At 41.9% G+C, this 18,329-nt stretch overlaps 1 protein-coding gene across 1 annotated transcript in view; it reads right to left on the bottom strand.

Moving 5' to 3' along the window:
- LOC122795878 (coiled-coil domain-containing protein 17-like) overlaps nt 1-18,329 on the bottom strand; it is a 748,474-nt gene that overhangs the window by 566,254 nt on the left and 163,891 nt on the right. The window contains exon 2 of the mRNA XM_044064297.1: nt 7,236-7,394. Within this exon, the coding sequence (XP_043920232.1) occupies nt 7,236-7,394 (159 nt within the window). The remainder of the gene's footprint in view (nt 1-7,235; nt 7,395-18,329) is intronic.

Here is an 18,329-nt window from a genome sequence, read left to right as displayed (position 1 = left end):
GAGTATTGTTTTGTTCTTTTATTATTTATTATTAAATATATTTAAACCTATCTTTGTGGCTGATATTTGTGAGACATATTTAAGTTCTTAAAGTACTTGCATATGTTTTTTGGTGAGACTGTACAGGCCACTCCAATAGCCTTGCTCTTGGTCACACTTAGCGTTTGGATAATAGTAACATTACACAGTTGGATTGGTCACTCTTTGTAAGGGCCTTTATAGTAGCTGATAAGTAGGGGTTGGTGGCAGTGATAACTACTTCATAGTCTGGGCAGAAGGGGGCATAGCTGGTAAACCTGTGCCAGCCTTCTCCAGGTGTGTGTGTATTTGTATATAAATCAAATCTCAAAGTGCGTGTGTGTCAGCTACTTGGGCAGGGACAAGGAGCACTGGTTGGACAGAGAGGGTGCTGGAGGTCTTGGCTTGACCCCTCATCTGAGATCTTAACCCTATAGCTGTGCCAGTGGGGAGTCTTATTGGGGATCTGGAGAAAGAGGAAAAAACAAGCCCCACAGACTGACTGTCCTCTCTGTGTGCTCTTAAGGCTCTTAAGGGAAATTGTACTTTACTCTGTGTGTGCTTGTCATCCCCCCAATGTGTACATCTCTCACTGGTGCTAGTTTGAGGGTTGAGGCTCCTTGATTACTGGGCCAGTGCAGGGGCATCACATATTAATTGTTTGGCAGTGGTGGGATACCCACATCACATATTAATTGGGTAATAGTGGTGAGATAGCCACATCACATATTAATTGGCTTGTAGTGGTGTGGATACCGAATTCCTGTAGCCTGTGTACAGTGGTCACTGAAGGTGTCTGTACTCTCAGTTAGCCATGCAGTGAACATTCAGATTTCTTATCACAATTGTTTTATTTTTCTTGTTAGCTTAGTTAGTCAGGGAGAGCAGGCAAGCATGTCAGCAGAATTGTATGGCAAGCTGACAAGGTGCCAGTTAGCTGAGATGTGCCAGGGTAAAGGACTGCTGCATGCCAGAGTCATTGAGGTAATGGGGAAGGGAGTAATTGAACCTCAGAAGCAACAAAGGTCAGTAAATTTCTTCCACAATTTACAGAGGGGGATAATTTTGATAGTTTCATTCATATGTTTAAGAGGGTTTGTAAACAGTACAATGTTGATCAAGGGCTCTGGTTATGGTTCCCGACCCCCTTAATCCATGGTAAAGCTGTAACTGCAATTTCTAAACTGTCTGATACCTATTGTTTAAATTATAATACCGTCAAAATGTGTTTTCTAGAATGTTTTAAGTTAACACCTAAAGCTTATAGGAAAGAGTTTTATGAGCACAGATGCAAGACAGATGAAAGTGTGTGTAAATACGTTGCTGAACTAAGCACTTATTTTCATGGGGGGGGGGTGAGTGGATGACAGGTCACCACTTTTAAAGGGCTGGCAGACCTTTTGGTGAGGGAACAAGGCCTTAGCACTTTGCTTGAAAACATGAGAATCTGGTTAGCTGACAGACAGTGCAATATTGCAATTGAGTTGAGGAAGAAGGGAGACATATACCTAGCAAGCAAGGCATCACTGCACAGGAAAGGGACACCCAGTGCTGCTCATGGGTCTAAGGGAACCCATGGTGGGCATCCCTGACTGCCCCAACAGAGTCTGCCAGTAGCAAGGGAAGCCATTAGTCCAGGTACATGTCCAGGACCAAGGGTTAAATGTTTTAAATACAACTAGTGGGGCCATGTAGCATACAAATGTCCACGACGGCAAGGTGGGGAACAAAAGGTGGTAGAGTCAGTAACTGGGAATGACAAAATACCAGCAGTAAGTTGTCTCGAGACAACAAGGGTACCAAACTACCACAAGCAGTTATATCCTATCTTAGTGGATGGGAAAGAGGCCATAGCTAAGAGAGACACAGCCTCTTACCTAACCACTGTGAAGCCTGCAATGGTTACAGAGGAGCACTACTTGCTTGGGCAGTCTTCTCCAGTCAGAGATTTAGGAGGGACCCCGTTCCAAATACCTTTGGCTAGGATTCACCTTGACTGGGAGGGTAGAAAAGGAAGCAAGCAAGTAGGTGTGTTTGAAGATATCCCTGCAGATGTCCTGATAGGGAATGATTTTGATAATGCAGTACCCTGTGTGCATGCAGTTACATACAGTCAGGCTTGGAGACAGGCATGTGGGTCTGGTAACATGAGGGAGACCCAGACAGACCACACACTTGCAGCCAGGTCTGGTGAGGTGAATACTTCAGGGAGGGAGCTACCCTGTAGCCGTGAGACTGAAGGTAAGCTACAGTCGCTTGTGAGTACTGATGTTACCTTGGACAGAGTGACTTCAAGGGCAGAGATGAGTAGTAGTACTCAGGCTGACAGTGAGGCACTGCTGTCAGAGTATACCAGACTTCCTGTGGAAGGGGAGCTGGGAAGGGTTACTACTCAGGCTGACAGTGAGGCACTGCTGTCGGAGGATACCTTACTTCCTGTGGAAGGGGAGCTGGGAAGGGTTACAAAGAGAGAGTTGAGAAAGACTCAGCCCTCAGACCCTACATTACAAGGCCTGAGGGAGGTAGCTAGTGAGGCACCTGATTCTCAAGGGAAAGGGGAATCTGTATAGTGGGACAAAGGGTTACTGTATAGAGAGTGGTCCCCTGAAGGAGGGCTAGAGGGTGAGAGAATACAGCAGTTGGTAGTGCCCAGAGCCTACCATCTGGCACTTCTAGCTAAAGCCCATGCTATTCCCTTTGCAGGCCATATGGGCATAAAACATATAAAGAGACGTATTATGCAGAACTTCTTTTGGCTTGGGACTTCCAGAGATGTAACAGGGTACTGCAGGACTTGTGAACAGTGCCAAAAGGTAGACAAGGCAGGAGACAAGGTGAAAGCTCCTTTGATGCATTTGCCTGTGACTGAAGAGCCTTTTCAGAGGGTAGTTCCAGATATTTTGGGGCCTCTGAGTACCCCAAGTTCCACAGGGAAAAAGTATATCCTAGTGGTAGTAGATTATGCTACCAGACACCCCCGAGGCAGTGGCTCCCTCCTCTATTGAAGCAGAAAAGGTGGCAAATGCTTTGTTAGAGATTTTCAGCAGGGTAGGTTTCCCAAAAGAAATACTGACTGACATAGGTGCCAATTGCATGTCAGACCTGCTGGCTTGTCTGTGGAAGTACTGTGGGGTGAAGCACCTAAAGACAACTCCCTACCATCCACAACTAATGGTCTTGTTGAGAGGTTAAACTCTACACTCAAGATTATGCTACGGGCATTTGCAGAACAGTTTAAGTGGGAGTGAGACAAATATTTCCCCATCTGTTGTTTACTTACAGAGAGGTTACCCAGGAATCCTCAGGGTTTTCACTCTTTGTCTAGAATTGATTTGAGATGAGTGGGAGGGTGACTGTCAATTCCACAAGGAGTCTGTTGTTGCATATGTCCTAAACCTCAGGACAAGGCTCAGGGAAATTATGGGCTTGGCCTAGGAGAACCTGGCAGAAGCCTAACAGCAGAAAAAGGTCTAGTATGACAAGAATGCTCGAGCTAGAGAGGATGCTATAGGGCAGCAGGTAATGGTTCTTATTCCTGTCAGCCACAATAAGCTGCAAGCAGCTTGGGAGGGACCCTACAAGGTGGTAAGGAAGGTCAGTGATGTTAACTGCATGGTAGAACTGCTAGGCAGGAGGCAGGGGCACAAATTGTACCATGTTAACATGATGAAATCTTACCATGACAAGGAGGACCTTGGGCTGAGCATTTGCAGTGAATTGCAGGAAGAATCTGAGGGAGATTTGGTCTCTTATCTCCTCACTGAGGCTCGGACTGACACCTCAGTGGAAGGGGTATTAATGTCCCAGCAGCTAGCCCCTGCCCAGGTTCGAGAAATCCAAGCAGTGTTACAGGAGTTTGGAAACATGTTCACTGGAAAACCAGGGTGCACCCACCTACTGCAGCACCATGTGGATAAGGACTCCAAAGTCCTATTAAGCAGGCCCATTATAGGGTGCCTGAGAGAGTCAAATGGACTCTGAGGGAGGAGATACAGGAAATACTGGAACTAGGGGTAATTCAGGAGTCCAGCAGTCCCTGACATTTTCCCTCTGAATTATACAGTGCTTAGTTCCAAGGATACAGAGTTATCATACAAAGCTGGTAATTTCAGACCTGGAACAAGAACTACATATATTAATATATGAGTCAAGAATTTTATACCATCCAAAGAAGGATGGCAGCACCAGGTTCTGTGTGGACTACTGGAAATTAAATAGTCACACAGAGTCAGATGCTTACCCCATGCCTAGGACAGTTGAAGCCCTAGATCAGCTGGGCAGGGCTAAGTATCTTACACCACTGATCTTACCAATGGTTACTGGCAGGTGCCCTTGACTCCCAGTGCTAGAGAGCGGTCAGCCTTTGTGACTCCTTTTGGCTTGAATGAGTTCACAATGATGACCTTTGGGATGAAAACTGCCTCAGCAACTTTCTAGAGGCTGATAGGTTGTATCCTAGCAGAAGCAGAAACTTTTGCCCTTGCTTACCTAGATGGCATTGCCATCTACAGCCATTCATGGCAACAGCAACTTCAATGTGTCAAGGAGGTGCTGGGCAGACTACAGAAGGAAGGGTTGGCCATTAAGCCCAGCAAATGTCAGGTGGGTATGGCAGAGGTCTCCAACCTGAGACATAGAGTGGAGAATGGTAAGAGCAGGCCAGAACCTGCCAAAGTGGAAGCCATTCAGGCATGGCCTGCCCCTGTTACCAAATATCAGTTGAGGGCATTCTTAGGGACAGCAGGGTACTACAGAAAATTTGTCCCCAATTATAGTACCATAGCTGCACCCCTCACAGACCTGACAAAGAAAAACAGGCCAGATAAGGTAGTGTGGACTCTAGCATGTCAGCAGGCATTCCAGAAACTTAAATGAGCTTTGGGAGGACCCCCTGTGTTAGCCAGTCCAGATTACAGCAAATAATTCGTTGTGCAGGTGGCTACATCAAACCATGGGGTAGCGGCTGTACTTCACCAGGTTTCCTCAGAGGGAGAAGAGCACCCAGTAGTATATCTCAGTCGTAGGCGCCAACCCATGGATGAATGCTATGCAGCTGCAGAAAAGGCATGCCTAGCCATAGTGTGGGCACTGCAGAAACATCAGCCTTATCTGTATGGAAGGAAATTCACTGTAGTTACAGACCAGAATCCCTTAACATTGCTACATTGAGCTAGCCAGCAAAATGCTAAGTTACTAAGGTGGAGCCTAACGTTGCAAGCATATGATATGACAGTGCAGCACTGCAAAAGGGTTAGCAATGTCAACACAGATGGGCTCTCAAGACAGGGAATGGGGTAAGGTATTCCCAGATAGGTTCAACCCTCTCAAGCAACATTTCTCAAGGGTCACTTGAAAAACTAGCTTGAGTTTTCGGGGGGGGGGTTGTGACACTGCTAGCCCAGCTATCTGGAATTTTGTAAATTATATGTCATTTGTAAATATTAGTATGATTCATATGCTGGTCTTGTAAGAGAATTATATGTTATGTGCATATTAAGCTACTGGTGCAGAAGTGTGTGTAAAGTACTGAGCTAAAATGCAACCACAGTGTACCATCTGGAAAAGAACAGAAATGTATATAAACTGTATACCTGTGCAAATGTATGTTTTAATAGTAGAAGCTGAAATCTACAGAGTTAACTTTCAAAACTTCAAGAAAACAGGTTGAAAATTAAAGTGTTTTACGATTGTGTTATCTCACTTTCAGTGCAGCAAGCAAACATAATGTCTGGAGCTAGAGGTTTTCCTATTGTCTTGAAACAGAAATAATTACTAGGTTTCAAATTTAAAAGTGTTTATTGTTACGACTTCAAGCTCTGAGCAAATATCTGACAGATATGTACTTTTCACAGAGGAAACGTTACATTTTGTTAAGTTTCTGTTAGCCTGGAAACTGAAGGCAGGTGACAAAGAGTGATGTCATCCAGGCTAACCCATCAGTAATATGTGATATTAATTTAAGAACTCAGTCAGAGAGGTAGACAAGGCATTTTGTATCTTGTCTTGGACCTAGAAACATCCATTCAGCACTTCTGCCTGTATACTGCTCTGTAAGCACGATTTAGGTATAGTATTTCTTTTAGAGACAGATAGGAATATAGTAAAGATTAGTTTAGACATTTTCTGTATTCATTTGAAGCTGTCCTGCAGTGTTGTTTTAAAATATTTTCTGTGATTCTGAACTCTGTTGTTACTGTGTTGCTTGCATATTGTCTTGCTCTTTTATTATTTATTATTAAATATATTTAAACCTACCTTTGTGGCTGATATTTGCAAGATATATTTAAGCTCTTAGAGTACTTGCATATGTTTTTGGTAAGACTGTAGAGGCCACTTCAATAGCTTTGTGCTTGTTCACACTCACCATATGAATAATAGTAACATTACACAGTAGAATTGGTCACTCTTTGTAAGGGCCTTTACAGTAGCTGATAAGTAGGGGTTGGTGGCAGTGATAACTACCTTATAGTCTGGGCAGAAGGGGGCATGGCTAGTAAATCTGTGCTATCCTTTCCAAGGTGTGTGTGTTTGTGTGTGTGTGTGTGTGTGTGTGTGTGTGTGTGTGTGTGTGTGTGTGTTTGTATATAAATCAAATCTCAAAGTGTGTGTGTGTGTGTGTGTGTGTGTGTGTGTGTGTGTGTGTGTGTGTGTGTGTGTGTGTGTGTGTGTGTGTGTGTGTGTGTGTGTGTGTGTGTGTGTGTGTGTGTGTGTGTGTGTGTATGTGTGTGTCAGCTACTTGGGCAGGGACACGAAGCACTGGTCAGACAGAGAAGATGCTGGAGGTCTTGACTTGACCCCTCAGCTGAGATCTTAACCCTATAGCTGTGCCAGTGGTGAGTCTTATTGGGGATCTGGTGACAGCAGAAGAAACCAGCCCCCAGACTGACTATAATCTCTGTGTGCTCTTAAGGGAAATTGTACTTTATTGTGTGTGTACTTGTCATCCTCCAAATGTGTACATCCCTCACTGGTGCTAGTGGTGTGGAGTGAGGCTCCTTGATTACTTGGCCAGTGCAGGAGCGTCACATATTTAACCAGCCAAACTGTAGTTGGCATTCATCTATATGTTGCCTACTATGAAAAAACCCTACTATGCATATGATTATATTTAAAATTCAAGTTATTTTATTGACATGAAGTTAAAATTCTGGGTTAGAAATAATCAGATCAGAAAATATGTCAGTATCTCACATAATAAATAATATCATTTTACTCACTTTCCCAAAAGTACGTTTCTCAGTGTAGGTAGGTTCTGAATTGATGCGTGTTAATCTCTGTTCCTTCCCATTCAAGTTATCCAGTATGTAGCGTTCCTTAGCATCATGATTCCTTCTCTGCTCTTGGTTTCTCCTCTTATAATCTTTTACTCTCCAAAGCTAATAGTAAGCACACATCAAAAATCAAAGCCAGAACCATAAATAAAACATGCTAGTATAAAATATGCCATTAACCACAAAATGAAGCTAGAAAATAATGAGCAATCAATATAGACATGCCTGAGAGCTTGCCTGTTTTCACCCAGCTTCTCCAGAATTTCAGCTAAACATGAAATCCTGCAGCTCCAAGAACACAGAATATTCTTCCAGTTTTACTGGACTTTGGGGGTGTTTTGACTGCCTCATCACAAAAGGCCTATGTGGGTCTTTTCCTCTTTTCCTTCAATGCCCATCCTAGAGGTATTATACATTAAAACTAAAACAGTTATCTCCCCTGTCACTTTTAAATCTAGCAGGTTATTATTCTTGATTCTTAGGGCATTGCAGCTGTATGAGTGCCTCCCCCAATGTGGTCTTCTACTGAAGAAACATGTGGATTAACCTTCTTATCCTTCCCTCTCTCTCTCTCTCTCTCTCTCTCTCTCTCTATATATATATATATATATATATATATATATATATATATATATATATATATATATAGATATATAGGTTTACTATTGTTTGTGCGAACGATATTCTATCGGCTGCAATGTGCCGAAAAACAGAATGTCGAACGCACAAGCACTTTTGCACCAGATAGTTGACTCCACTTATGCGAATGCACAGCTGCATTTGCATAAGTGGAAATTGACTATCTGCACAGAGATCGCAGCACAGTGGGGAGTGGAAATTCATCCACATCCCCTCTGTAGTGCGATCTCGGAGTTAGAATATATAAGTAGTGTATGTGGGGGGGGGTGCAGGGAGGCTTGCCCCCCTGCAAAAACGTGATAGCTGTATAGGAGTTTGATTTACATCAGCTCCTATACAGCTATCACATGGTGGTTTCGACAACAATGTCGAGTTAAATGTGTCGAGCATTTGGTTCGACATTGTGTACGTTATTTTTTTACTTTCGGTATTACCATTCATTTATTTGAACAGAAAATGTTTTTCTGTTCGAATAAACAATAGTAAACCATATATATATATATATATATATATATATATAAATATATATATATATATATAAATATATATATAAATATATATATATATATATATATATATATATATATATACATACATATCTTCAAAAAGTGCAAACTCTAAATTTGTAACTTTATAAACAAAGAGAGCTTTATCTTACCAAATGGCCCAATATCAAATGCATTCACTAGAAAGGCCTTTCCTGACTAATATATAACTTCTATACTTTCTATGTAGTAGGTAAGATTTTGTGACTGTCAGTATAGGCTTTTGTACACAAATGCAATGATTTAGCTTTACAGTGTCTTTAACGTTCTTGGCCATGTTATCAAAGATTTTTTTTGTTGTTTGTTTGTTTGTTTATGGCCATCCTGGTGGTATCTGTCTATATTGGTTGATGGCCTGAGAAATGTTAATTAATGACTGTTGTTCAGCAATTTCTACCCGAGGCAAGCTGGATTCTTTTAATACCACAGTAACATCAAATTCCAGAATTATTTAACTGCAGTCAACCAAGAATTGTGCTGTCAGAACAAGACAGCCTAGAACTCAAAATCTTTGCAAAACCCAAGGGAGCATTTATTATTTATTTATTTATCTTTAATGCCGTAGTGGTACGGCAGTAGCATTAACTCAAAAGTACGGATAACTCAGGAACTCCAATTGTAGATTCCTAGGGTTTATTAGGCTCCAATAAAATCGACAACAGCAATAAATGAGAACAGCACAGTCCAAGTTACACAAACATTAACGCCTTTCAAAGTCACTGCGTTTTCCTTTTCAAAGTATGCACTTCATCAGATGAATAATGAACTCTCTTAACCATCTTTATATACTGTCACTAATGAATGGATTAATTGATAAATTGATAAATTGATTTATATTGTGTTACAACTAAAAAACTTTACCCAAATCTAATGCATTTAAATGAAATGTAGTTTTCATTGTTTGAATTAGCTATTGGATTTTCTTAAAAAAGACTAAATGCTTTGACAGACATGTTAAAAATCAAATAAGAATCCACTTTCAACATGTTAATTAATAACAAAAATATCAGTATAAAATGCAAACATAACTCATTATTTAAAACTTTTAGCGAATCTAGTGACCATTAAAATTATTACATTACAACTTTAATACCTTCCTAAGTTATTATAAAACATGCAAATGATATGTTAAAATTCTAAAAGAAATCTTATTAAAAGCAATTTTTATGTACTCAGTTACATTGTTAGAAATTGAAAAACCACAGTTTAATGTTGCCTTAATATTAATTCATTTAAATAATTATTATTGCATAAATATTAATAAATATAAATAAATATGAATAAATAACCTTATAAATAAATGTGGGATAAAGACTATATTATATTGCACGTAGGGACATAAATATACAGAGCTGTTTGAACTTATTAAGAATTAACAACATCAATTTAGCTGCCCTTAATTTGAGCAGAGGTAGAATACTAGTATGCTCATTGAGCCCTGGTGGGTTGTAAGATTCTAGTGTCATTTGCCACCATAGCTCTCTGTACTCCAATTTCCATTTGACACTAGAATTTGACACTAGAATCTTACAACCCACCAGGGCTCAATGAGCATACTAGTATTCTACCTCTGCTCAAATTAAGGGCAGCTAAATTGTGATATTTGGGGTGTTTTAATTCTTAATAAGTTCAAACAGCTCTGTATATTTATATCCCTACGTGCAATATAATATACCCCTGGATTCATGAAGCTCGGCGCAAGGCCGGTGTAAGGCCTGCGCCGGCGGTGCAGTGGATAGTCGGCGTAGTAGCGCCATATGCATAGTAATGAGTGCACGCCGCAACCACAGAACGCGTCGTGGTTACGTGAGCGAGCCCAAGTAGGATGTGTCCGGAGGCGTGGCTAAGCCGGCAGGCGATGAGCAACCTAAAGTGCTGATTTCCACAGGCCGCCCATAATAGTAATGGCAGCAGCCAGGGCCCGTGCAGAATGAAACGCACGCAGAGTATGCAACATAGTACCCGTCCCAACAAAACGGAGAAACAAACACAACCCACGAAGCCCTAAGTGTACCCGTCCAAGGCACAAAGGATACGTAATACCGTGTTCGTCCCGCAATGCACTGTCAGTGGGCATACCCAGAGAAGGTGTACCGCAGCATGTCAGCACGCCGCACCGACATAGGAGTAGCGACATGGGCATGGTCACCAGGGTTACCAATTGTCCCACTTTGCTATGGACAGTCCCTCATTTGACAGTTGTGTCCCGCCAAAAATCGAAAAATGGCAAATGACCTGAGATTTCCGGACAAAAAGATTCCCTCAATATACCTTTAATAGTAGCATAAAACATATATTTTGTATATGAAACACATACATGGCATAAGAAACAGAATAAGCAACCCAAATGCTATGAGAATAAGCGTATATTTTGGAAAAAAAGTGAAGTTCTGTCATCTCTACTTGCTGTGGGTATGTGTTGTCCTGCAAAATCCGAGGTTTCCACAAAAGATGTCCCACCTTGGGCATTGGAAAAGGTGGCAACCGTAATGGTCACCAGCAGTAGTGAGAGTACACAGCCGGGTAGCCGTGTCGACATAACAACAAGAATGAACCAAGATACCCTAAACACAGGCAAACATGTACATAGCAACATGTACCAAACCCAGCAACGTGCTCGTCGCATACACAGGACGGCGTATGTCTAAGCGTAATATCCAGAAGCAGAACCCATGCATGCAAATGTAATACACAATAGCCCCATTATAGCATGTAACCCCCACCCATGTACGACCGTGCACCCAACCCAGCTAGCAGCCTTGCGCAGCTACACACCTACACACAATGGGCATACCTGAAATGTGGTAAGATGTATTGTCTTAGGCAGTGCCACACAGGCAAAGATGTACCCCACATGTTAACAACCCACCTCAGGTACAGATATGCAAATGGCTGCATGTGAATGTGTCGGCAGAATGTGTACATCCCGCATGTGGTATGGACCCGCCCAAACCCCATAGGCTTGCACACGCCACGGTGCACATAACTGTACACATGTGGACAAGTCGGGATGTTCAACCACCATACCGATGATTAGCTATGCAGACATGTCAAACACATATAGCGGAACATCTGCCTACCAAACAGGACGTCCTAACAGGGTGCCACAGGCACAGAAGGGGAAGGTGGGACATCACATGTGGAGAGTAGCGTTGCCGGACGGCCAAACACCCACGGCCAAGGCAAAGGACGGAATAACATGCATATGGCCAGATGGATGTTGTTAGAAAAATATATATAGAAACACATATGAAGTGCCATTTTAGAAGCAAAATAGTATATAATGCATTGTATTCTACTTTACAATATGGCAGTAGAAATGATCTTGCATGTAATTGGCTGAAGCTTAGCTGCAGTGTGATTGAACTCTGACCCTGGCAGTAACCAGTTCAGCAGGCTTATGTCTTTCAGCATTAATTATCTGCTGGGTTAGAGAAAATAAATGTATGTACATGTATATCTTCCTCCCTTCCACTGAGGAGGATGGCCTTGTGAGCTGTATCGAAGATAGAGTACAACTCCTTACCAGAGAGACAAAGGAACGTATTAAGAAATGAACTGACTATTGTATCCGAACAGTCCAGGGTCCTTGAAAGAGCAACAATTACAGAAGGACACTGTAATTGACCAGGTGCCTTGCAAGGCTGTGTTATTCTCATGGGAAAACATTTTAAAAGCATTACCTCAGCACCCTCGTATGAATAGAATATTGTGGACCATAGTGATGGAAATGCCCTGTGACTGACCACGTCAGTAAGGTGGGCAAAAGCTGATTGTAAACACTATATAAACAAATTGCTTCCTGTATAGAGTCAGACAAAACTCTTATACTTGTACTGTATAGCTTTTTGCCTCCCGGTGTACACTACTAAAACGTTGTGAACCTGAGCTTCCTGTGTTATTGACTGTCATTTAGAAAAGCCTACTGATTTCTACAGTCTGATTTTAACAACTTATTTGACATTGTGGTCCTTCTTAGCCGGAATTCCCTTGGTAAGCTGCAGGTCAGAGTGCATGGGTGGTAAGAAATCTGCAGGAGAAGTTGCCTAAATGGTTCTTCTTGAGTGAAAAGACCTCCGACTGAATTGTTGTGTGTAAAGAGGCTGTCCACTGTCTGATCTGTGGCTGAAAAGTGGAAAACTGGATCCCAAGAAGAAAACGTGCAGTCATAAACGGGAGGCTCAGGTAAGGAGAGTTTGCCTCTTTGTCTCTGTTGTAGATCAGGGACCAGGCTACATTGTGTTTTTGTTAACATTTGTGATAGCAGGTCGAAGACCAATTCAAGTAGTTTTACATTTGGACATAGATCAGGGGAACACAGAGCAGAGTAAACAGTCATTGTAGACACTACAGTGGATACAGGGAAGGAGATACCACGTGGTACGAGAGAAGGGTCACGTAACAGTCGTTTAGAAGACATGGGAAATTAGTGCACTAAGAGATCGTGAGATCCGCCTTTGACGGATGATGCGAAGTATATGCAATTGCAGAGAGCAGATAATGTGAGATATTTTGCAAAATGGGGTAATAAATATGACTTTGATGGTATATTAGACAAAATATCGTTAGTGAAACATTGGAATCACTTAAAATGTGACGCAGATGTTCTAGGGTTACCACCTGTCCCACTTTGTGAGGGACAGTCCCTCTTTGGGCAGTTGTGTCCTGCAAAAAAACTGAACAAATGGCAAATGTCCTGATATCTTAGGACAAATATATTTCCTATATTTTCTGTAATAGTTGCATAAAACAGTTATTTTGTATCTGAAACACCAAAATATTATAATAAACAGAATAAGCAACTCAAATGATACAAGAATAAGTTTCTATTCTGGCAAAAAGTGAATTTCTGTCCTTTGTACTGGCCGTGGGTATGTTTTGCCCTGCAAAATCTGACGTTCCCACCAAAAATGTCCCACTTTGGGCATTTGAAAAGGTGGCAACCCTAAGATGTTCAGGTGAAAAAACAGCGACATTTGGGTATCCCTCAAGCACATAGGTGGATTGAGGTAGTGAACCGAAGGGAACAGAAGACTAAAAATGTGAAAGCATCATACGTAGACAAAGAAGATAATAATACAGTAGTAGCGACGGCCCCTCCACCTCCACCCCCTCCAATACCACAGCCAGGATATGAAGCGGGAGGGCAGGCTAGTCCCCCCCACGTTATCCTGTGGCAACAGAGGTATCACAACAACCATTTGTAAGAGAAGCTATTGAAACTAGATCCCGAACACGTAAAACACCTAGGGACACCCAACTAAGAAGAGAGTCAGTAGAACAGAGTGAGGAAATCTGTCAATTAATTGACATACCGAACCCTCAGGCAGGACAGGAAGGCCAGGACCCAACTCCCCTAGTGTATAGACCGTGGACACCGGAAGATATCCGGAAAGTTACAGAGGGAATTCCCCATCCACAAAGTAATCATAAAAAGTTTATACAACATTTACAAGGTATGTGAATGAGTTACCACTTAAATGGGGAAGAAGTAGAGAAGGTGATTAGACAAATAATAGGTCCAGACTGGCACATGTTTTGTGTCGTCCGGAATGCTCGTGACGCGCAACTTAAACCACTCCCACATAGTGACGCAGAAGTAGACACCACGTTGAAGGGTCTTATGGATCGAATTACCGAAAATTGGAAACCTAGAGCAGATTGGACCTGTATTAATCAGTGTATACAACAAGATAATGAAACTGTACATGCATACTATGGTAGATTATTGGAATGTTTCAATAACCATAGTGGCATGCCTATTCCTGCAAATCTGAAAAACGATAGTGCATATGAACAACAGTTGAAAAATGCATTTTCGAAAGTTTGCATTGCCCCTATCGGTAGCTATATTACAAAGCATATGATAGATCACCGAACGAGTAGGCTACAAGCCGTACTGGAGTATGCTAGGCTTGCTGAAAGACATCTTAACAGTAAGAAGAAAAGGAAGACGCAGGTCTTCACAGCTGAAGATGGAGCAGAAGTCTTTGTAGTACAGTCAGGTAAAAAGGGTAAGAGAAAGTTTCAGGCTGTAGATTGTAAGCAGGGATATATTACGTCATTCATGACGCAACAGCATGGAAGTAAGCAACGCCCATAGCTTACTACTCATCGCAGTTGGACCCAGTGGCACGGTCATTGCCACATTGTGTACAGGCAGTTGTTGCAGCAGCCATGGCAGTACAGGCTTCGGCATCAATGGTATTATTCCACCCTCTCATTGTGAGAGTGCCTCATGCAGTTGCGATAATTTAGCTGCAAGAGAAAATAGCATTCCTGACCCGTGCTAGACATCTTTCTTGTTTGACCATACTCCTGTGTCAACCTCATATGGTGATTGAACATTGTACAACATTAAACCCATCAGCGTCACGTCCGACACCTGTGTATGGCACACCACACAGTTGCCTACAGGAAATGGAGCAAATAACTTTACCCAGACAGGATATTACTGATATACCCTTAGATGATGCAGAGGTGACAGTTTATGTGTACGGATCATGTAGAAAGGGTCCTACAGGAAAGAATCAAGTAGGTTATGCAGTAGTTACTGATATTGAGATTGTAGAAGCCCAACCCCTGCAGCATAACTTGTCTGCTCAAGCAGCAGAATTGATAGCTTTAACACGTGCTTGCACTCTAGTGAAAAACAGATGTGTGGACATATATACCGATAGTCAGTATGCTGTCTCTACAGTGCATGTTTATGCGCAGCAGTGGAAGAATAGGGGAATGATAACATCCACTGGTAAACCGATTAATCATGCGCAATTGATCTTGAATTTATTAGATTCCATTCAGTTACCTACTAAAGTAGCTAATTGTAAATGTGCAGCTCATACAAAGCAACAGGATAAGATTACGAAAGGTAATGCACGAGCTGATGCAGCTGCAAAACAAGCAGCCTCACACTCAGAAACTTACTTTTTGAATGAGGAATGACAATCCTCAGAGATTCTAGATTTAGAAATGTTAGAAACAATGCAAACATCAACTACGAAAGCAGAAAAGCAGACATGGGTAAGACGAGGAGCAATCCTTGAAGACGGACTGTACATCTCCAAAGTGAGAAAGCCAACGTCTAATTTATTTAGATATGCGGCTTTGTTGAGCCATGGGCAGAGCCATGTCTCAACAGGGGGGATGGTATAGTTGGTTAACAGAATATTCCAAACATATGGAATTAGGAACCACATACAAACATTTTGTGCAGCGTGTCATATTTGCAGTAAACATCATGCACAGGGAGCATTCCAACCGAAGCGAGGGAGTTTCCCTACACCACCATATCCGTTCCATACTATTTGTATGGAGTTTATAGAGCTGAATAAATGTGAAGGGAAGAAATACTGTTTAGTGATTATAGATATGTTTTCAAAATGGGTAGAAGCATTTCCAACCAGGAATCCGGATGCAGCAACAGCGGCAAAGGCCCCAGTAAAATAAAGTATCCCTAGATCTGGCATACCGGAAAGAAGCTACAGTGACAATAGAACACATTTTGTGAACCAGACAATCCAGCAACCTGGGTGATTCTTTGGGATTCCTTGAAGAATCGTTGCACGTACCACCCACAGTCAGCATGACTGGTGGAGAGGTACAATGGGATTTCGAGAAATAAGTTGAGGAGGTTGATGAGTGACACCCAGACGAATTGGATGTGCTGTCTATCTCTAGCATTGCTGAGCATGACAACAATTCCAAATGTAAAGGGTTTGACCCCCTTTGAAGTAGTATTTGGAATGGCATATTATGTGCCACAGTGGAAAGCTCTCATGCCTGCAGAGCTGGAGGTCGATGGCTCATTAGCCAGTTACATGAGAGGATTGTTAACCAATAACACTGTTTTGCAGTTAAACTCTTTTTCAGATAAAGAACAAATGAAGCCGGACGCAGAGCTGACTCCAGGATCCTGGGTGTGGTTAAATGTTATCCAAACAAGTAACTGGACGAGTCCAATGTGGGAAGGTCCGTACCAGGTACTGTTGGCAACGCCTACTGCAGTAAAGGTTGCGGAGAGGTCGTCCTGGGTTCACCTGACCCCTTGCAAACCAGTAAAGAATATCCAGTCTGATTTACATGTCGTAGCCAATATACCATAGAGACAGAATGACCAGGGGCAGAGTGTATAACAATACAAAGCAACCCCAAAGACATTGGTTTACTGTCCTACTGATCATACACCTATTAACCATGTTTGTGGTGACTTTTCTTTTGCTGGGATCTTTCCTGCATATAACTACACAGATACAAATAATGAAACGTGATGAACTGGCCACAGATTGGCATCCAAACCTCAACACATACCTAGCCATGAAGCGTGTGCATGTAGAGACTATGAACATTTCAAATTGCTGGGTTTGTACTGCCATACCTACAGCATATGGAGGACTTTTGATGTCTGCTGTCCCCTCAGGGATAAATTGAGACTTGTGAATATCTACCTTTTGATACAGGTTCTGTGAGATCACAGGACAAAGTGGCACTGTACTTACCTGTTACACAAAATGGAATTGTTTGTTTTTATAAACATGATACAGTCCAAGTTGGTGGGAGTAATTGTAACATAACTGTGTCTTACAAATGTCATATAAAAGCCAAAGATCACAGTAGTAGTTGTAGCACGATTTATGATTCGTATTTAAGCTTAATGAGAACAACGTGGAAAGATGTGCAGAAACATCCTGAATTGTATAAACAGTTGTCTGTTATAGACAGGAAAATGTTACATGCAGAGTTAACCCGCATCAGTAGTAAAGTAGAATATTGTTATTTTGTTTGTGGGGAAAAAAGCATATCAATGGTTACCTGAGAATTGGTCCAGCAGTTGTTTTTTGGGTTATCTGGTTCCAGCCATAAGACATACTGCAGAATTGCCTCTGGGTACGATGCGAAATGTAAGAGATATAGCTCGAAGAACTGGGAACTCAGTCGAGAAACCTACTAATCCAGTGGGTGACATCGAAGCTGTTTGGAAAGATCATTCTTCTGTAAGAGATAAAGGAAAATTGACTCCTATGGACTTCAGTGACAGTGTTATATCCTGGGCTGGAATAATCCCAGCTTATGGAGCAGTGAAATCAATCAGGGAACTGAGGAAGTTTTCAAAACCTCTCGAAGTAATGAGCAATGCGACTTTTCCGCTCTCAAACTTGTGACTGATGAACTGAATGCAATGAGAACTGTTGTGCTACAAAATGTAATGGCTCTTGACTGCACCCTGGCGGCGAGAGGTGGTACGTGCATGCTTATCAAAGAAGACTGCTGTGCGTATATACCACATAATAAGCACGATATCAACGACCACCTAGAGGTAATACAGCAGGTATCAGCCATGGCGGAACCAGGCCCAAACCCACTGACGAACTATTTCCAGAAACCATTTGGTGGATGGGGTTCACTCATAATGAATATCTTGATTGCCATTTGTGTTGTTTTGCTCATATTGGGAGCATGTGTCTGTTGTGGGATACCTTGTATGAAAGGATTAGTTAGGGACTCTGTTGACGTATCTGTAACCGAGACTATGTATCAAGACCTGGAGTGGAATTTGTTAATACCAAATGAAATTCTTTCTGAAATGTAAAACAAATGATTTGCCTAGTTAAAAGTTCCAGAGAGGACGAGGCTAGGGAATGAAATAATGTTGTATATGTTTCTGGATAGAATAAAAGCATTAAAAGGAGGGAGAATGTTAGAAAAGATATATCTAAACATATATGACGTGCTAGTTTAGAAGCAAATAGTGTATAATGCATTTTATTCTATTTTACAATATGGCAGTAGAACTTATCATGCATGTAATTGCCTGAAGCGTAGCTGCAGTGTGATTGAACTCTGACCCTGGCAGTAA

The sequence above is a fragment of the Protopterus annectens genome, chromosome 2.part2, assembly GCF_019279795.1.
Source record: "Protopterus annectens isolate FY-2018-M chromosome 2.part2, PAN1.0, whole genome shotgun sequence".
Taxonomy (NCBI): Eukaryota; Metazoa; Chordata; order Ceratodontiformes; family Protopteridae; genus Protopterus; species Protopterus annectens.
This window is presented reverse-complemented; position numbering and strand designations above follow the sequence as displayed.